This window comes from Monodelphis domestica, chromosome 8, assembly GCF_027887165.1.
Source record: "Monodelphis domestica isolate mMonDom1 chromosome 8, mMonDom1.pri, whole genome shotgun sequence".
NCBI lineage: Eukaryota > Metazoa > Chordata > Mammalia > Didelphimorphia > Didelphidae > Monodelphis > Monodelphis domestica.
The window spans coordinates 77,984,807-78,001,676 of NC_077234.1; the positions used below are offsets into that span (position 1 = coordinate 77,984,807).

The window sequence follows — 16,870 nt, forward strand, 5'->3', positions numbered from 1 at the left end:
CATTAAGGTATATAAATAGCATTTTAAGGAAAATTAACAATGGCTTCATAAGTAACCTCAGATCAGGAACAATGAGTTCTGTATCCTAAGACTGAGATTGTGTCCCTCCCAAATTAAATTAATTTAAACAGGTGACAGAATAGATAAGAATTTTCCCTATAAAATGTGCATATTTTCTCTTCCTCCAGGACACTGGAAAAATAAGTATATGCTTGACTAAGAAAGAGGAAAAAAAATACATAGAATAATTTAAATCTAATTTCTGCTAATTACCACATATTATGTTGGGATAAGTCACTTGGTCTGTTTCCTCATCTTATTAAAATGAAAAATTATCATCTTCACATTAAAATTATACCTTTTAACAGAAATTCACATTAAACTCACAATTATATTACAGATATAAACAAGTGGGGCATAGAAATTGTTGCTACATACAGTTCTATGAAGAAGTTTAAAAATTGGATAGTAATTTAATTCTAAATATAATTTATAGACTGTTAGGGTTATCACTATAGAAATTTTCTTTAATTTTTGTTTTGACTTACAAACATTTATATTTTTCCACTTTTTAATTCCTTAAAAATCTTATTATTTTTACACAAAAATGAAGTCTGGTTTCAGTCTGAATAGAATAGCACATTTATTTACAAGTTAAAACATGAACTGGGAAAAAAAAAAAAACATGTCCTGACCCAAGAACAAATCAAAACCTTTTTATCGTTTTGGAAATTTGAAAGGTGATTAGAGTCTTTCATCTCCTAATTTTTTCAAGCAACAATATGTGCTTTCTCATTGGTTACTTAACAAATAATGCCTTGAATTTCCAGTGATTTTAATTTCAGGGAGGGGAGGGATATAAAGCTATAAAATTCAATAGCGATTTTTTAAGCACCTCAAATGGGCCTTCAGCATAAGAAATGATTCTGTTTAAAGAAATATTTTCATTTATAATTAATTAAGATCAATAGAATGAGAAAAATGTATAATAGAAATGTTGTCATGTGCTTTTTAGGTGATTCAGTGGTCATTTTTTTGAAGTAGCTTAATATAAGGGATTATTGTATACATAAGACAGGATAGAAGAGCATTAGAGTCAAGAATGGGGAGACCATTCTAAAATTTTGCCACTGATTTGGAAGGGATTAAACATTTTCATAAGGCCCACTAGCACTATGCGAAAACACTTTACAAATATATCATTTGATTTTCTTAACTATTCCGCAAGATGGGCATTTTTATTATCCTCATTTACATTTGAGGACTCTGAAGAAGACTGAGGTTAAATGACTTTTTTAGGATCAAACAGCTAGCAAGTGTCTAAGGTTGGCTTTAAATCAGAGTTTTCCTGACTCCAGGCCCAGACCTCTATCTACTATACCACTAAGCTGCCTTACATATAGTTTCTAACCTTTTGGTTAGGAAGAAGACTCTTGCTTTCAGCCTCAGTTTCTTTTTCTGTAAAATAGGGGTAATAGAGTATTACCTTTACTATAAAGTTTTTTATCAGGATAATGCATTTTAAATTTTAAGTCCTATATAAATGTGAATTGGAATTGTTATACATATATGGTACTGTGCTGTTGAATCTAGTGCTATTAATTTCATCCTCATGGAGACTCCTGAGCTTTATTGTCTTGTGCTGCATGGGAGCTTCTGAACCATATCTAGTGACTTTGTAGAGGAATTCTATTGGTTCCAGTGGGGGCTAAATGAGATATGGATAGATTACATGTTGTGTGAGCTCTTTGGGAATTTTTGTTTATTAGGCTAATACAAATACAGATCTATTCATGTAAAAATAACTCAAGGTGTCGAACTTACTCATGGTGAAGCAATATGAACAACATCCTTATTCATATACCAAGAACAGTATTAAAGCAGAGATACATTATTATGGAATATAACTGTGATGCCCTGCATGTTTTGGACTGAAATATCACTAGTTGTTCTAAAGTGTCCACAATCTAGAGAGAAATGATCTCCACTTTCAGGGTCTTTATATTCTACTAATATCATCACCTTTTAAAAAAGATTAATTATGCTTCATGTAGCATTTGTGAATTGTGAAAAATATTAGTACACTGTGAATTTTTAAAATCCTGTATAGCATAATTTTCAGGCAGATATTAACACCAGTCTCTTTGTATTAAAATTATGTTCTTCCTGTATTTTTCATATATATTTCACAGTTAAAGATTAAAATGATAAAATAATATCTTCAAAAATTAGAAAAGAATATATTGCATTTTAATCTTTACCTTTAATTGGTAAAGTATGTTATACTCTGACAAAAACAACATAAAATAAAGATTATTTGGATATGTGACAGAAATTTTTCTTAACATTTTGAATTGAAGGATCATTATAGTATATGTACATCAAGTTATTTTTCCAGTGTGTAGTAGATTTTATTGGATCATATACAATCTCTTAGTTCTCTTATGAATAATGTTATATATAATGAATTTCTCACATGGTTTGCTTTTAGGAATTTAATTTTATTCCAGGCTGATGTATGTTTCTCTAAGCACAGCTGATTCTCTCTTGAAATCAAACTCATGTTCTTGTCCTGATTCACATCATGTAAATAGCTGAAGTAATTGATTGAAATTCAAAGTTTTTGAGCTGTTTATGTTGAATTGCATTTCCATTTAAAACAAAGAAGTATAAAGTATGCTATACTTTACTGATAATTTGTCTATACTTTGAAATGTATTCAGCCAATCTTCAGATTGATTAATTTTTCTAGAGAAAGTAAATAACATTTAAATTATTATACTAAATTCTAGCCAGATGAGATTCTGACTCTTAGAGAATAAATTTCTTTAAACAAAATGCTCAGTGTATTAGAAAATAACAATTATTAAGATTTCTATCCACGATTTCTAATTAGCTAATTCTCATCTTTGTTACATACAATAGCTCTGTAAAGAGAATCTCTATACTTAGATCTACTGCAAAGTTATGCACATTTGAGGAAATCTTATGAATTCAGAATATGGAGTAGATAAGTGACACTATCTTTTCATTTTCTTTTTCTCATAAGTTTAATATTTTTATTTTTATCATGCTTTATATTAGTTTTCTTTAGCAACGCTTCCCATTTTTCACAAGGAGATTTATACTCTTCATTATTATACACTTGGCAAAGAACAATATTTCTGCTCTTATGTAGCTTGGAATCTAGTGAGAAAGAAGACAAATTATAAACAACTGTAATGAAACACAGTAAGACATTTTAAGAGGAGCACAAATAAAATAACAATGAGTTTAAAGTATCACTGAAGTTCAGAGGAAGGAGACGTCATTTCCAAGTGTTCTTGATTTTTCTTTGCATTGACTCAAATCACAGTAAGAGAGCCTAATGAGAATCACTATTGGAGTTACCAGTGAGCACAAAATGTGCCATCTTAGAGAAAGTTCCAATTGGCCTAGCATGGTATGGGATTTAGTCAAAACATGAACTTCATTCAGGATTTCCCCATCACCATCAGTACCATGAACTTTATATACTTTATTATCTTTTCTCTCTTAGTAGTTATAAAGATTGATGCTATGTTTTTGCCAGTGTGTGGGATGAGAGGTCTAAATGGTGAAGGCTTTTAGCTCCAAATAACATTTATAAGTTTCCCTCTGGGATACAACTAAATGTAAGCCTTGGTTTTTGCTTTGGAGGAACCTGGTGGTATACTAATGCTCAACTCTCCTCTTTTTACAGTGGGTAAACCTCACAAGTGCAACTACTGTGGACGAAGCTACAAGCAGCGCAGTTCACTAGAGGAACACAAGGAACGTTGCCACAACTATCTTCAGAATGTCAGTATGGAGGCTTCTGGGCAGGTCATGAGTCACCATGGTGGGTGGAAATGACATTCAGGACTTTTTTATTGACTCCCCTACCACTGCTTTTGTTGTTTTGTTTTTCTCATTTGACTTATTTCTCTAAAGGTTAAAAGAAGTCTAAACCTATTAACATTAAAACCCCTTGGTAGTATTATCTCTTAGAGTATTATGGTATTCAGGTAACAATTTTTCCATCCTATATTTTGAATAAATTGAGACTTTGTAATTCTTATAAGTAAGTTACATGTGTTTATGTGATTTTTCCAAAAGTGATATATATATAAACAAGATGATTTATCATACATTGAACTTTGAAACCTGTGATGGCACTTTGGGATTGTTATCTGAGACTAGAAAGATGTTCATACTTTTCTCCTATTGACTAAACCTTTATAAATAATGTCAAACCTATTAGGTTTTCCAAAAGAATGAATTAGTTTAAGATAAAGTTTATTCATGTGAATTTTTTATTACCTCGTTTGTTTATTATTGTTCTAGTATACTTTCTCTCTAAAAGATGTTTACCTTTATATATGTATGCATACATATAAACCCACATACACACAACGATATAAGATACAAGAATATAAAGATACAAAGATACAAGAAAGTAAATTTCATAACTTAGCTAAGTAATTTTTGGACCATTTTTGCAGAAAAATTTTTATTTTTAATCTGTTTATTTCATGGGAATTGGTCCACATGTAGGTACAGATACATGAACTAGGCACAAATTTATGAAATTAAAGACCACAATATTTAAAATGAAATATCTGGGTTTATTTTTGTCAATATTAATGAAATATGCTTGGATTTCATAAGGTCAAGGGGACAACTTTCTGAGTTAATTATTAAGGCAAACTTTTTAGAATATGTGTCTTATAATGAAAATAACTTAACATATTTAGATCTTGAGATTTTTTTCATCTTTTTTTACTGAATGGCTACCAGAATTTGATACTATCTTTAAAAGAAAAAAATATTAATAATGTTTTTTAATTGAGTTGTTTATATTTTTATCTTTTTTATAACCTTTGATCCATGTGGGATGGAATAGATTTTTTTCTTTGTTTGTTTTTAATGGGCATTTGTGGAAGAAAGCTGTAAAATCTGGTCTTTCACAGTGACATTCCTCTCAAGGATTTTCTTTTGTCCTACTCTATAGTAGTAGGACAAATTTTTAAATTTGAAAATGTTCTTGTCCTTGATAAAATACCTGATGTGGAATTATGCTGTATGTAGAGTTATTTACATATGAGATAGCATAAGTAAAGAGCTTTGCAAGCCTTAAATCACAGTATAAGTACTAACTATGATTAGCTATTATTATTTGGATTGAAAAATCAGTGATAAGCTATTGGCATAGAGGTTTATTTGTCTATCTTAAATGACTGCTGATTGTTTATTTATATTATCAGAAGAGACTCACTGAGCTTCTTTATTCCCTAACACCCAAGTTAGTCTAAAACAGGAAGTTAAATAGTGTTAAAGAATATTAAGTTAAGTTGCTAGGATAGCACTTGTATAGGATAATATGCTAATTACTTTAAAATAATTGATGCCACCTATTTTCTTACCTGTGATTGCACTTGAGAGAATTTGACATTTTGTTTTTAAAAACCAGATGGTTCTTTGACTACATATAATTTGGTTTCCTTTAGTCCTTTAGTATTTCCTTAGAATCTATAACAAATACCAGTTATAACTGGTGGAACAGATGTTGGGAAATTCTTAGAATATTTGATTACTTTCTTTGACCTTAGGAGAATCTGAAATAATCTATTAAAAACACAGTTCAGGAGTTATATTAATATAACAGGATTGGGAATACTTGGAAAAACACAATTAAAAAATATTATTTACATACATATTTACTATTCCAATTTTATCCCCTAATAGTATGATAATATGATATATATTTGTTTTCCTACTCTATGTACTTCTGTCTGCATATTTTATTACCTATATACTTGCACATAGTAAATGATAACTCATTCTTTGTTGAATATGGGCCTGGTTTAGGAAATTCATGGAAGTACAGTAGACAACCCTGTATTTGAAGTCAGATGGACCTGTATTTGAACCTATCTCAGACTATGAGCAAATTATTTAACTCCTCTGACACTAGAAACCTTGAACTGTTACTTAAATGTGACTTCTTATTATTTATAAGGATGCCAGAGATCTTGCATTGTAAAGCATAATGATATTCATTAGCAAATAATATTGAAGATGGAGGGAAAGAGGAAGAAAAGGAAAGAAAATTTAGGAGAACAGATAATCAATTCCAATGATTATGAAACTTTTTCACAATGACAAATCCCTTGGCCACAACAATTCTGAGGATGATCTACTAAGACACTGTCATAATCTCAGATCTTTTGAGGTAGTTAAAGCATTAGAGAAGTAGATTTACTAATATAGAAAGCCACTGAAAGAAATTAATTCTTATTCTAAAAATTATCTGAATATGAAAGATAAATTCAGTTGTTTGTGCTCACATAAACACTACCTTAGTTCCGTTTGTTTCAGTTAACTGTTATGCATTTCATTCATTATCTTCAGTTTATATACTTTTTTTTTTCTATCAAGCTACCCAGTCCCTACAATCTAACATGTTTTATGGCTACTTTCCCCCTTCATCAGTTGATATCTACTCAAGGAATACAAACTCTTTTCAATATTTGTCAAAACAAAAGATAATCATTAAAGTTTATCTGCCCATTAACAAAAAGTACAAAATACTGAACTTCCATTTTGAGTATAATCTCTATTTATCTAATTTAGCCTTTACATTTTTCCTTGGTTTCGCTGCTTAGTTGCAAGCTATTTAATTTATCTACCAACTAAACAAAAAGCACATTTTTCCTACTATAACCCCTTTTACCAAATACTTAAGACATTTTGACAATATGGTATTTTTCTTTCATTTTTTAATTTCATAATTTTATCACTGGTTATATTTATCATAGTATTACATTATTATTGTACTATATTCAGTAAACAATATTTAAGCACCTACTATGTGTCAGATACTTTTATTTTACATTAGAAATATGACAAAATTATAAAGTATATGTCCATGCATATATTAATATGAATATAATTAACATATGGTAAATAAAATTTAAAAATACAATACAGTTTGAAAATGAAGTTGTCTATTACCTGGCTGAATCAAGAAAAGTATTATTGGTGTTTATGCCAAATCTTGTTTGGATTTAGGAATTCCATGATATAGAAGAAAGAAGAAAGTTCATCCCAGATATGGGAGTTAATGATCTAGTGAAAAGTAAGAGATGAGATGGAGTATGAATGTGAGGAGCAGAAAGAAATACAGTTTTTCAGGACCATAGATTGTAGAAGGAGGGGAGAGTGATCATTGATAAGGCTAGAAAGATAGCTTGAGACCAGGTTGTGAAAGGCTTCAAAAGTTAAACATAGAAATCTATTTTCATCTTTAAGTTAATAGTCACTGGCATTTGCTGAGAAAGAAAGTGACAGCACTGCACTAAACAAACCACTTTAGCAGCTCTGTAGAGGATGAATTGAAGTGGAGAGAGGCAGTGACACTAGTAGGAGGCAATTGGAGTAGTCCAAGAGATAGGTGAAGAGGTCCTGAACTAAGGTAGTGTTTATGTGAGCACAAACAACTGAATACAAAAGATATTGTGGTGGTAGGATTGGGTATATCTGGCAGCTGTTTAGATTGTGTGACATAAGAGAAAATGAGGACTCAATGAGGACACTCAGGGTTTCAGTTGTAGAGGAGTACACAATGAGTTCTGTTTTAGACCTATTAAGTTTGTAATGTCATCAGGCCATCCATTTTGAAAAGTTCTATAGGTATGTTGGTGACATGAGACTGGAAAGAGACTTGGGCTGAATGTATAGATCTGTGAATCTTCTCCATAGACATCATAATTTAGTATTTTAAAACTGCTGAGATCACCAAATATAGTGGGAGAAGGGAAAGAGGGCCCAGTGTAGAGCTTTGGGACATACACATAGGTTGGGGTATTATAGATCCAGATAAACTAAGAAGGGAGCATTCAAAAATGTAGACAAAGAACTGAGAGCAGCGTTATCAAAACACAGAGAGGAAAGAATACTAGGAGAGAAAGATAATTAGTAACAACAACAAAGAGATTTAACTGTTAAAACAACCCTGGAGATAAATAAGTGTTATAAGTATCTCCAAAATATAGTTGGGTAAACTTAGACTTCAAGAACACACTGTGATATCTGAGGCAGGTTTTAAACTCTGGTCATACTGATTCCAAGTATATCACTGTATCTACTATACTTAACTGCATTAGTCTTAACTGTGTCAAATTCTACTGAGAGATTAAGACTAATGAAGATTAATTAGATTATCACTTCTGCCAATTAAGAAATCAAGCATCTAACCTTCCAGTTACACTTTTCAGATAAAATTAAGATTTGGAGAGTTAAATTAGATGAATCAGTGATTCATATTTCTTTTCATATTTTTATTTTAATAACAAATTTCCATATAAATTTTCTGAAGTGATATGATACATATTGTCTCCATTCTTTCTTCTCTCCCCCATTCTAAAGATGACAAGGAATTCAATCGGGGTTATACATAGATTAAGTGATTCATATTTCTAATGTGACACTTTAAAGGAATTAAATTTAGGATAAAATGTTTCTCTGTTTGAAATTTTTATTTGAATTACTTAGGGTAAACTATGTAATGATATATAGTGAAGGAAGGTCATGATATAAGATTTTCTTTTTGTGTCTTATTATTTTTCTCATAGTAATAATAGGGAAGACCATGTGTAAGATACTCAGATTCTCATTGCTACAAGCATTGTTATAGAGTTGCCAGTCTACATTGGTGGGAAGAGTTTCTAAACTAGGAATTACACTGAAGCAGTCATTGGTCCAGAGCCATTCCTTCATCTCTATCACCTTTACCCAAAACAATATAGAAGAAGGGATTATTTTGCATTCTATTCTCCTCAAAAGTGAAGTTAAGATGATCCTTGTCTATTTATTCTATGTGTTTTAAAAATAAGTAATAAGCAAGATTTCTTTATAGGAATGCTAGAATCCTTTAGGTGTCTTTAGAAGTAAATTTATATTTCTTGAAATCTTTGTCCTTGAAAATTAGGATGATTCATGTTGAATTATTTTTAAAAAGCTGATAACCTAAGTTGAAGATTTATACTAACTTTTCTTAATGGTGTACATAAAGACTTGAGCAACAAGTCATCAGTAATAGTAAGGTTGTTGATTCAGTAGAAACAGGATTAAAGTTAAAATAATTAATGGGATTTTTAGTGGAAATTGATCTATGCTATAGTCAGTCTTCTGTTCATATGACTTTAAACTTAGTGGATGAATGTGGTGTGTGCTGTCCTAAATCCCCTCTGATCCCATTTTCAATTTGTTTATTGGACTTTTACACATATTAAAAACTCAAGACAAGATTTTAGTAAAACTGTCCATTTTTCATTTTAAAAACAATTAGTTTAATCAACTTGGGACAAACCTCAATAATCAGTTTTACTACCTTTTAGAGAAATAATGAACTTTTGTTGTTTTTCTGTTCTAAATCAAGACTTCATTAGAAACAAGAGTTTATAGGAAAAAGTGGCACATAAACTGCACTGGAATAGGAAATAGCCTCATAAGCGTTGCTTTGTTGATAATCACATCATGACATTTTTTTTTCAGTTTATTGTCTACTTTGCATTTTTTTTGTCCATCCTGGCCTTCTGTAAAGTGCATAGTAGAAACATATGTTCTTTAACCCATCTGGTCAGAGTTCATGCATTGAAATAAAATGACTGGATTCCTTTGAACCTGCTCCACATTAAAAATCTTTCCCCAAGTACACTTTTGATTTTGGCAAATTTAGCAATCTGCATTGGCTATTAAATAGGTCACCTGCATTGTGCAGTGAATTTTCTCAACTTTGGTCTGTTGCTTTTCCACTTCATTTTTGCTGGTGCCAGCTGGATTCCCTTGCAAGTGAGAAGCCATTGTGTTTCTCAGTGGGAGCATCCTGTACAAATGAAAGCAGTGGAGTAAATCATTTTACAGTGCAGGCTGAATCCTAAGGCACAACGCGCTTGGTTTTCCAAATAGGACTGGCACAAGTGCAAGTGGAAAGCTGAGGGGTTGGAGGGAAAGCTAGATTGTTAGACTCTTTATTATGAACATTAGCTGTGAGAAGTTGATCTGAACTACTCCAGACGTTCATCTTCAGTTAAAGTCCTCCAACAATACTGACAGTCACATGCAATGCTTTTATAAACACTTTGTTTGCATGTTGTTGTGCCAACAAACATCTGCATGCTTAAGATCAGAGTACTGATTAGACCATAGTAGTCATGAAGAAGACTGTTAGCTCCCCAAGAAACGAGATGGAGGGAATCAGTGGGGAAGTTTGGTTACATGAATTAGAGTATTAGCCCAGTAAGCCAGTGTTTGATTTTAAAACATACCATGTTAGAGTAATGACGAATTTTCTTTTGATGTAAGTCACAACAGTGAAGCAGCTATGATTTATTATGCATAGTAACATGTAGAATAAGAGCTTTTCTCAAAGACGACTGTTTTCTATAGGCATTCAAATGACTGGCAGCAGGGCAAAGACCCTGTAGACTCATGTATTGAAATAGTGAATTCTCCTTCCATTAGTAAATGCCTAAATGATAAAATTACACATGTATTGTGATGCTATAGAATATCACTGCAAAATTTAAATCAGCTGATGTAAGCTGCCTTAAAATTTAAACTCCAAAATTTTGAAAGCAGTGTAGTATCTTAAAGTAGTATTGATTTTAATGGTTTTTAATTTTTTTTAATGACATGAAGAAAAAGGGAAATGTATTTGCCACTCTTAGAGAGATTGCTAAATAAAATTTATCTTCTGTATGTGTGTTGAAACACTGGAAACCCAATGTATATATGTGTGTCTACCTTAATGAATGAACGTTGTTGACTTCTTGATACTTGTTTAGAGGCCTCTTTTAGCAATCACATCTTTCTAGGCATTTTGTCATAATTCACTTTCTCATATTTTTATCTATAGAAAGATATATCTGATAAAATTTTTTGGTTTTATGTAGTACCTCCTATGGAAGATTGTAAGGAACAAGAGCCTGTGATGGACAACAATATTTCTCTGGTGCCTTTTGAGAGACCTGCTGTCATAGAGAAGCTGACAGGGAATATGGGAAAACGTAAAAGCTCCACCCCACAGAAGTTTGTGGGTAAGCTTGTCAAATACTTTTTACAATAATAATTTAAAAAAAATAATCAATTAATCTCAATGTGCAAGTATAAGCTCCTATTAATATTTCAGTTTTAAGTAGAATAAAATCTGTTAAACTTGTGTGTATACCCCCCCACACACACACATATGTTGTAGTATGAAGTAACTAAAGATAGGACTAAAATAACAAATCTCTCAAATAAAATAACATTTGAGCAATGACTTGGGATAATGACATGCTAAGTAGAATATATTTTAAAATTTAGAGAAAGAAGCAAAATATTTTGTGAACCTGCACAAGGTAGAGGTATTCTATTCCAGTTGCAGGTTCTCTGGAATCTTTTTTTCAACCTTCATGCTTTGAAAAGATCTTGTTTTGTAATGTTTTACATTAAATAGTGGGAAAAAACAGAGGATATAGTCTTAACACTTAAGAAAAGTCTGAAATCTAATGTGTAATATCTTTTGCCCAAAGAAATTACTGTCAAAAATATATTTTACTTACATATACATTAATAATGAATCTAATAATGAGGCACATCTCCAATTCCTATTATAGCACCTTTTCCCTTTTAAATTACTGCTTAGAATGAAGAAAAATCGTCTGAACCTGTAGTTTTTTTTGTCAAATTGGTCAGCTTAATCTAATTTAAATGTAATCCTTTAAAAAATGTTATAGTATCTAAAAATGTTATTTTATCTATTTAAACTCCATATTTTAATTTTTAACTCTGAAGAAAAGTGAAAGATGTTCTAATTGTGTTTTCATGTTCTGCCTGAAAATATACATATTTAAGAAGTGATAGAAGACAAAAGCATTTTTCGTGGGCATCTCCTATTTGAGGAAGACAAAATTCCTTTACCTATTTACAAATCCTCATTCTTTTTTTTCTCTACACATTAGAAAACCAGTTTATTATAGTAGAATCACCACATGATCATCATAAAATAATACAAAGGAGGACATAAGAATGGAAGGATATTGGTGAAGATTATTATGTGTTGTGGGTGTGAAAGCATCACAAAGTCTACATTTTATGCTGGCTCAGTGTCTATGTCTATGCCTCTAATTAAATATGGCATATTTATATTTGACATAGGATATCTAGGTATGGCATTTCCTGAATATATGATTAAATTATTAGATTTATGTCTCAGATTTCTCTAAGTTTTAAGATTAGATTTTATATTTATAACCATTTAATCTAGACTATTATCTAGGCATGGAAATAGATATAGATTTACAAAGAAAAGTTGTACTAGAAGATCTTCTTTGAACTTATGTTAGCTCTTTTGGTGGAAAAGTCACATCAAAATCTATGACATTTCATTCATAAAATTAATTAAACAGATATTTAATAAAGGCACTAACTGGATATAGAGAAGTATAACATTATATACCTGCCCTCAAAAATCATATAGTTTAAAGTTCAAGATAAAAGATATACACATGAGAAAAATTAAATAATAGTACGTCAGTTACACAAGAGACTTCATGAGGTAGCCAGAATGTAATTATGTATGAACTATAAATGTTCTCTGTACATGAGAGGGAGAGATCACTATGAATTGAAATGCTATTGAGGTCATGAATTACATGTGATGCCAATATTTCAAGACCAGTTGTTCATCAATAAAAAGTTTTAAACTTCCCTTGAAAAAGATAAATTCATTACTCCTATGGCAGAACCAAAATTACTTCAGCAGTATTCTTTAGAAATCTCTCCTCCAGTATGTTTTATTAACTATAATTTTATTTTGTTTAATCAGAACCAGTTTAATCTGGTTCAACCAGAAACTTGCTTAGTTCATATTGTTTGCCTTTTTAGTATTCAATGTATGAAATGATTGTGTTCCAAAAACTAATTTCCCAAACTACTGTTATACTTGGAACTCATTTTTCACTGGAAAAATATTATAAATGGTGGTTACATATCTTTGCCAATCCTCCTAAAGCCTGTTTGACATAGAATATATCTAAAATGTAATATTGTAGAAATAAATATTCTATGACTTAGTTAACCACATATGGTCATTTTCTATATTAGTAATAGCTGACATTTATATAACTTATATGAAAAAAAATTTTTCAACCCTTATTTCATTTGATCCTAGCAATAATCTTATGAGTTGTAGAGGTATTATTTCTCCTTTATGGTCAAGGAAACTAAGACTGTAGACAAATGACTAGCCATACATCTAATAACAGGAGTTGTGAGAAATGAATCTAGATCTTTCAAATAGACTGTACCCATTCTCTATATGGAAGAAATACATTCACAATTCCAGTTTAAGATGCCATGAATGCATTCACACTGCATCAATTATCAAGCTCTGATTATGTGAAAGAAACTGTTTCATTCTTACACTTGCCTCCCTACAAGCAGAATCCATGATTTCCCCTTTTAGGTCAATGACAACTGTGTTAGGTACTCAGTATCTTTTGTGCACTGTATTAGATTAGAGGATACAAAGAGAAAAATAGCCCATGTCAGGAAGTTTATATTCTACTTTAGTTATAGAACCAATCAGATGCAGGTAAGTAAGCACAAAGAGAGAGAAGCCATAGTAACTACTGGAAAAATCAGGAAAGAAGTAGCTTCTGAGATGTGCTTTCAAACAAACTTTGCACTGTAAAATAGAAGAAAGACTGTATTCCAGGTTGTGGAAACATCTCTTGCAAAGACTGTTAAGATTGATGATTAAAGGCCATGTGCAGAAGACAGCTGGTAATATACCTATTTTGATGAGAAAATGGAGAATTCTAGTTTAACCCTTTTCACCTTCCAGGTACTAGGAGCTAGATTGTCTTGACTTTCAGGATTGGTGGCTTTGTATAAAGACAAAAAGAACAGCAGGAGCAGGTAGGAAGAGAAGCAAAAAATCCTAGCAGTGGAAGTAAGAATTTGTGGGAGTCTATGGCCTGTTCCTTTTGTGAACTCCATGTCGTCTTATCCTAAGCCTCTCAGTTCCTTTCTCCTAATCTTCAGATTTAGTGGTTTTCTTCCCGTTCCATAGCAATTGCCCTTGTTTTCTAACTTGTTTTGTTTTTTTTCTTTCTAGGCCAACTATAGAACAGAATCTAACTTCAGTTTTCCCTTTCCTGTCTTTTTCCAAAATTATTAAATATTAGAGTCTAGAATTAAAATTAACTAGGAATAATTTTAAATATTTTAGTATTTTATTTTTTCAAATTGCATATAATAATTTTTAACTCTGATTTTTTTTTTACAATTTGAGTTCCAAATTCTTTCTTACCCTCCTTCTCCACCCTCTCATTGGGAAGGCAAGCAGTGTGATAAAAGTTACACATATGAAGTTTTATGCAAAACATACTTCCATGCCAGCCATGTTATGAAAGAAAACAGACCAAAAACCTACAGGATAAATAAATATTTAATGTATGTTTTTATATGCATCAGACTCCATCAATCCTTTCTCTGGAGATTGATCGTTTTTTCTTCATAGATCCTTCAGAATTTTCTTGATCTGTTTTGTTAAGAATAGTTGTCATTAACAAATGATCATTGTACAATATTGCCGTTGCTGTGTTCAATGTTCTGGTTTTTCTCACTTCATTTCTCATCAGTTCATATAAGATATCCTAGGTTTTTCTGAAAGCATCCTATTCATCATTTCTTACAACATAATAAGATCATAGTAAGACAATCTCAATCATATGGTACAATTTATTTAGTGATTCCCCATTTAGTGGACATCCCCTCTGTTTCTAATTCTTTGACACCACAAAATTAATCGCTATAAATGTTTTTGTACAAAAGTTTTGTACTTTAAAAAAAATCTCTTTGGAATACAATCCTAGTGGTGATGCTGTGGAATCAAAGGATTCTTCCTTCCTGTCTTGACCCTAAAGTAAGGGCTCAGATTTTCTGAGGAATTTTAAAAAATTTTAAATACAAGAAAAAATAGGGAAAGCTCATAGTATACTTTTCCTCACAAACACACACACACACACACACACACACACACACACATTCTCTAGCTCTCACATATTTCTTTTATATGTGTGTGTGTGTGTGTGTGTGTGTGTGTGTGTGTGTGTGTGTATATATATTATATAGTCAGAGGGAAAAGTAAGTGAAGATAATCGCAAGTCATAACAACATGGACAGTCATGCTTAGAATATTTGCCAGCAACTGCCTCTCTTTTTATTAATTTTTCTGTTTTTTTTTAATTTATTCATTGTCAGTCTTTATGAGCACATTTCAAGTATTTCCAAAGTCTTAGAGAGGACATAATGCCAATCAAATAATCAAATGTGATCACTTTCTTAAGGAAACACTAAAAGGAGCACTTTTTTATTTTTTATAATTATAATTTGTCACAGTTATTCCTTATTTGTTAAAATGTACTTAACAATTATTATTAAATTTCTTAAGAACTTTAAAAACATTTTTATATTAGTCTATGCCTCAAATGATATTCCTTAGCTATAATGTGTTTCTTCTTTGTCTTCTGTCTTAACTCCATAATCAGATCTATATATAAAATTAATAAATATTCATTTTACCTTGTTTTCTTTGGAGCATTTGGCACTGAGATAGCATTAGTTGGAAGTCGTGTTGTAATTTGATATTTTTTTCATTAATTTTCTTTATCTTTAATTCCTACTTTAAGATTCTTTTACCTAAGAATTGAAAATGGGGTTAATGTGTATCAATACTCTTAGGAAGAATACTTTTGTAGTTCTTACAGGATATGGAACTAAAATTCCTGTGAAGGCTGCAAATATGGTATCCCTCCAGAACAATATTATGACATTTAGAAGGTCAGACATATTTTTAATGTGTAAATATGTAGGAATTACTTATCCAGTGGCTCTGATTTTTGTAGTCACCAAAACTCTGAGGGGCCTAGGTTTTAGACCACAATTTGCTTGATGCTTGATTAGATGAAATGATATGTCTGAAGCTAGTAGTCACTGAGAGAGAAATTATTCTTTGAGGTAAGCATAGAATTATAAATCATTTCTGTTCCATATAGTTAAGCATATAAATATATATATATATATGTACCATATGTACTTCTATAGATATGGATATAAAACCATTTATACGCCTATACATATTGACATATATATAAACCACAAAGATGTTTCAAGTATGAAACAGATTTACACTCTATTGAAAGTATATGCATTATCACATTTATGATTCTGAATAACTATGATAAAGTATAGGAAATTATAATGTGTTTAAATCTGTCCACAGATGTCAATATATCTTCTTTAGAGTTGCCAATTAAAGTGTAAATAGCCATATAATTTGTATTCTCATTTAGTAGAAGACTTCACTTTTTAAATATTTTGATAATGACATTGCTACAGTTTTGTAGACTAAACTATAGGCAATCCCTGATTTAAATATATCCAATTATATATATATATATATATATATATATATATATATATATCCTTTTCAAAGGAATAACTATCCTAAAAGTCATGCCAAGAGAGAGTGACCAAGGATTCCTCTTTCCTCACAGATTTTGTTACTATTTCCAGAGAGATTGGAAATGGGTCCCTGGGAAATATATCTGTGAGAGCAGAAAACAGCAGCCAGAATCCCTTATAAAGGCCTGATTCTCTCTTCTACACTAAAATTGCCTGTAGAAAGTTGATGAAAGTAGTAATAGTCTAGTCCCTACACTGGTGTTTCCTAATTTAGTCCTTATACCTAGACCACATGTTGCTAAATGGGTTTGTTTAGAGGAGAAAATGTAGTAGAGCCAGTAGAGAACTCTTTAGC

General features: G+C 31.1%; 1 protein-coding gene across 9 annotated transcripts in view; it reads left to right on the forward strand.

Annotated features, from left to right (window-relative positions):
• Positions 1-16,870, forward strand: part of IKZF2 (IKAROS family zinc finger 2) — a 207,482-nt gene that overhangs the window by 180,583 nt on the left and 10,029 nt on the right. For all 9 annotated transcript variants that reach the window (XM_056807372.1, XM_007501791.3, XM_056807371.1 and 6 more), the window contains 2 exons: positions 3,722-3,859; positions 10,956-11,099. In XM_056807372.1, the coding sequence (XP_056663350.1) occupies positions 3,722-3,859; positions 10,956-11,099 (282 nt within the window). The remainder of the gene's footprint in view (positions 1-3,721; positions 3,860-10,955; positions 11,100-16,870) is intronic.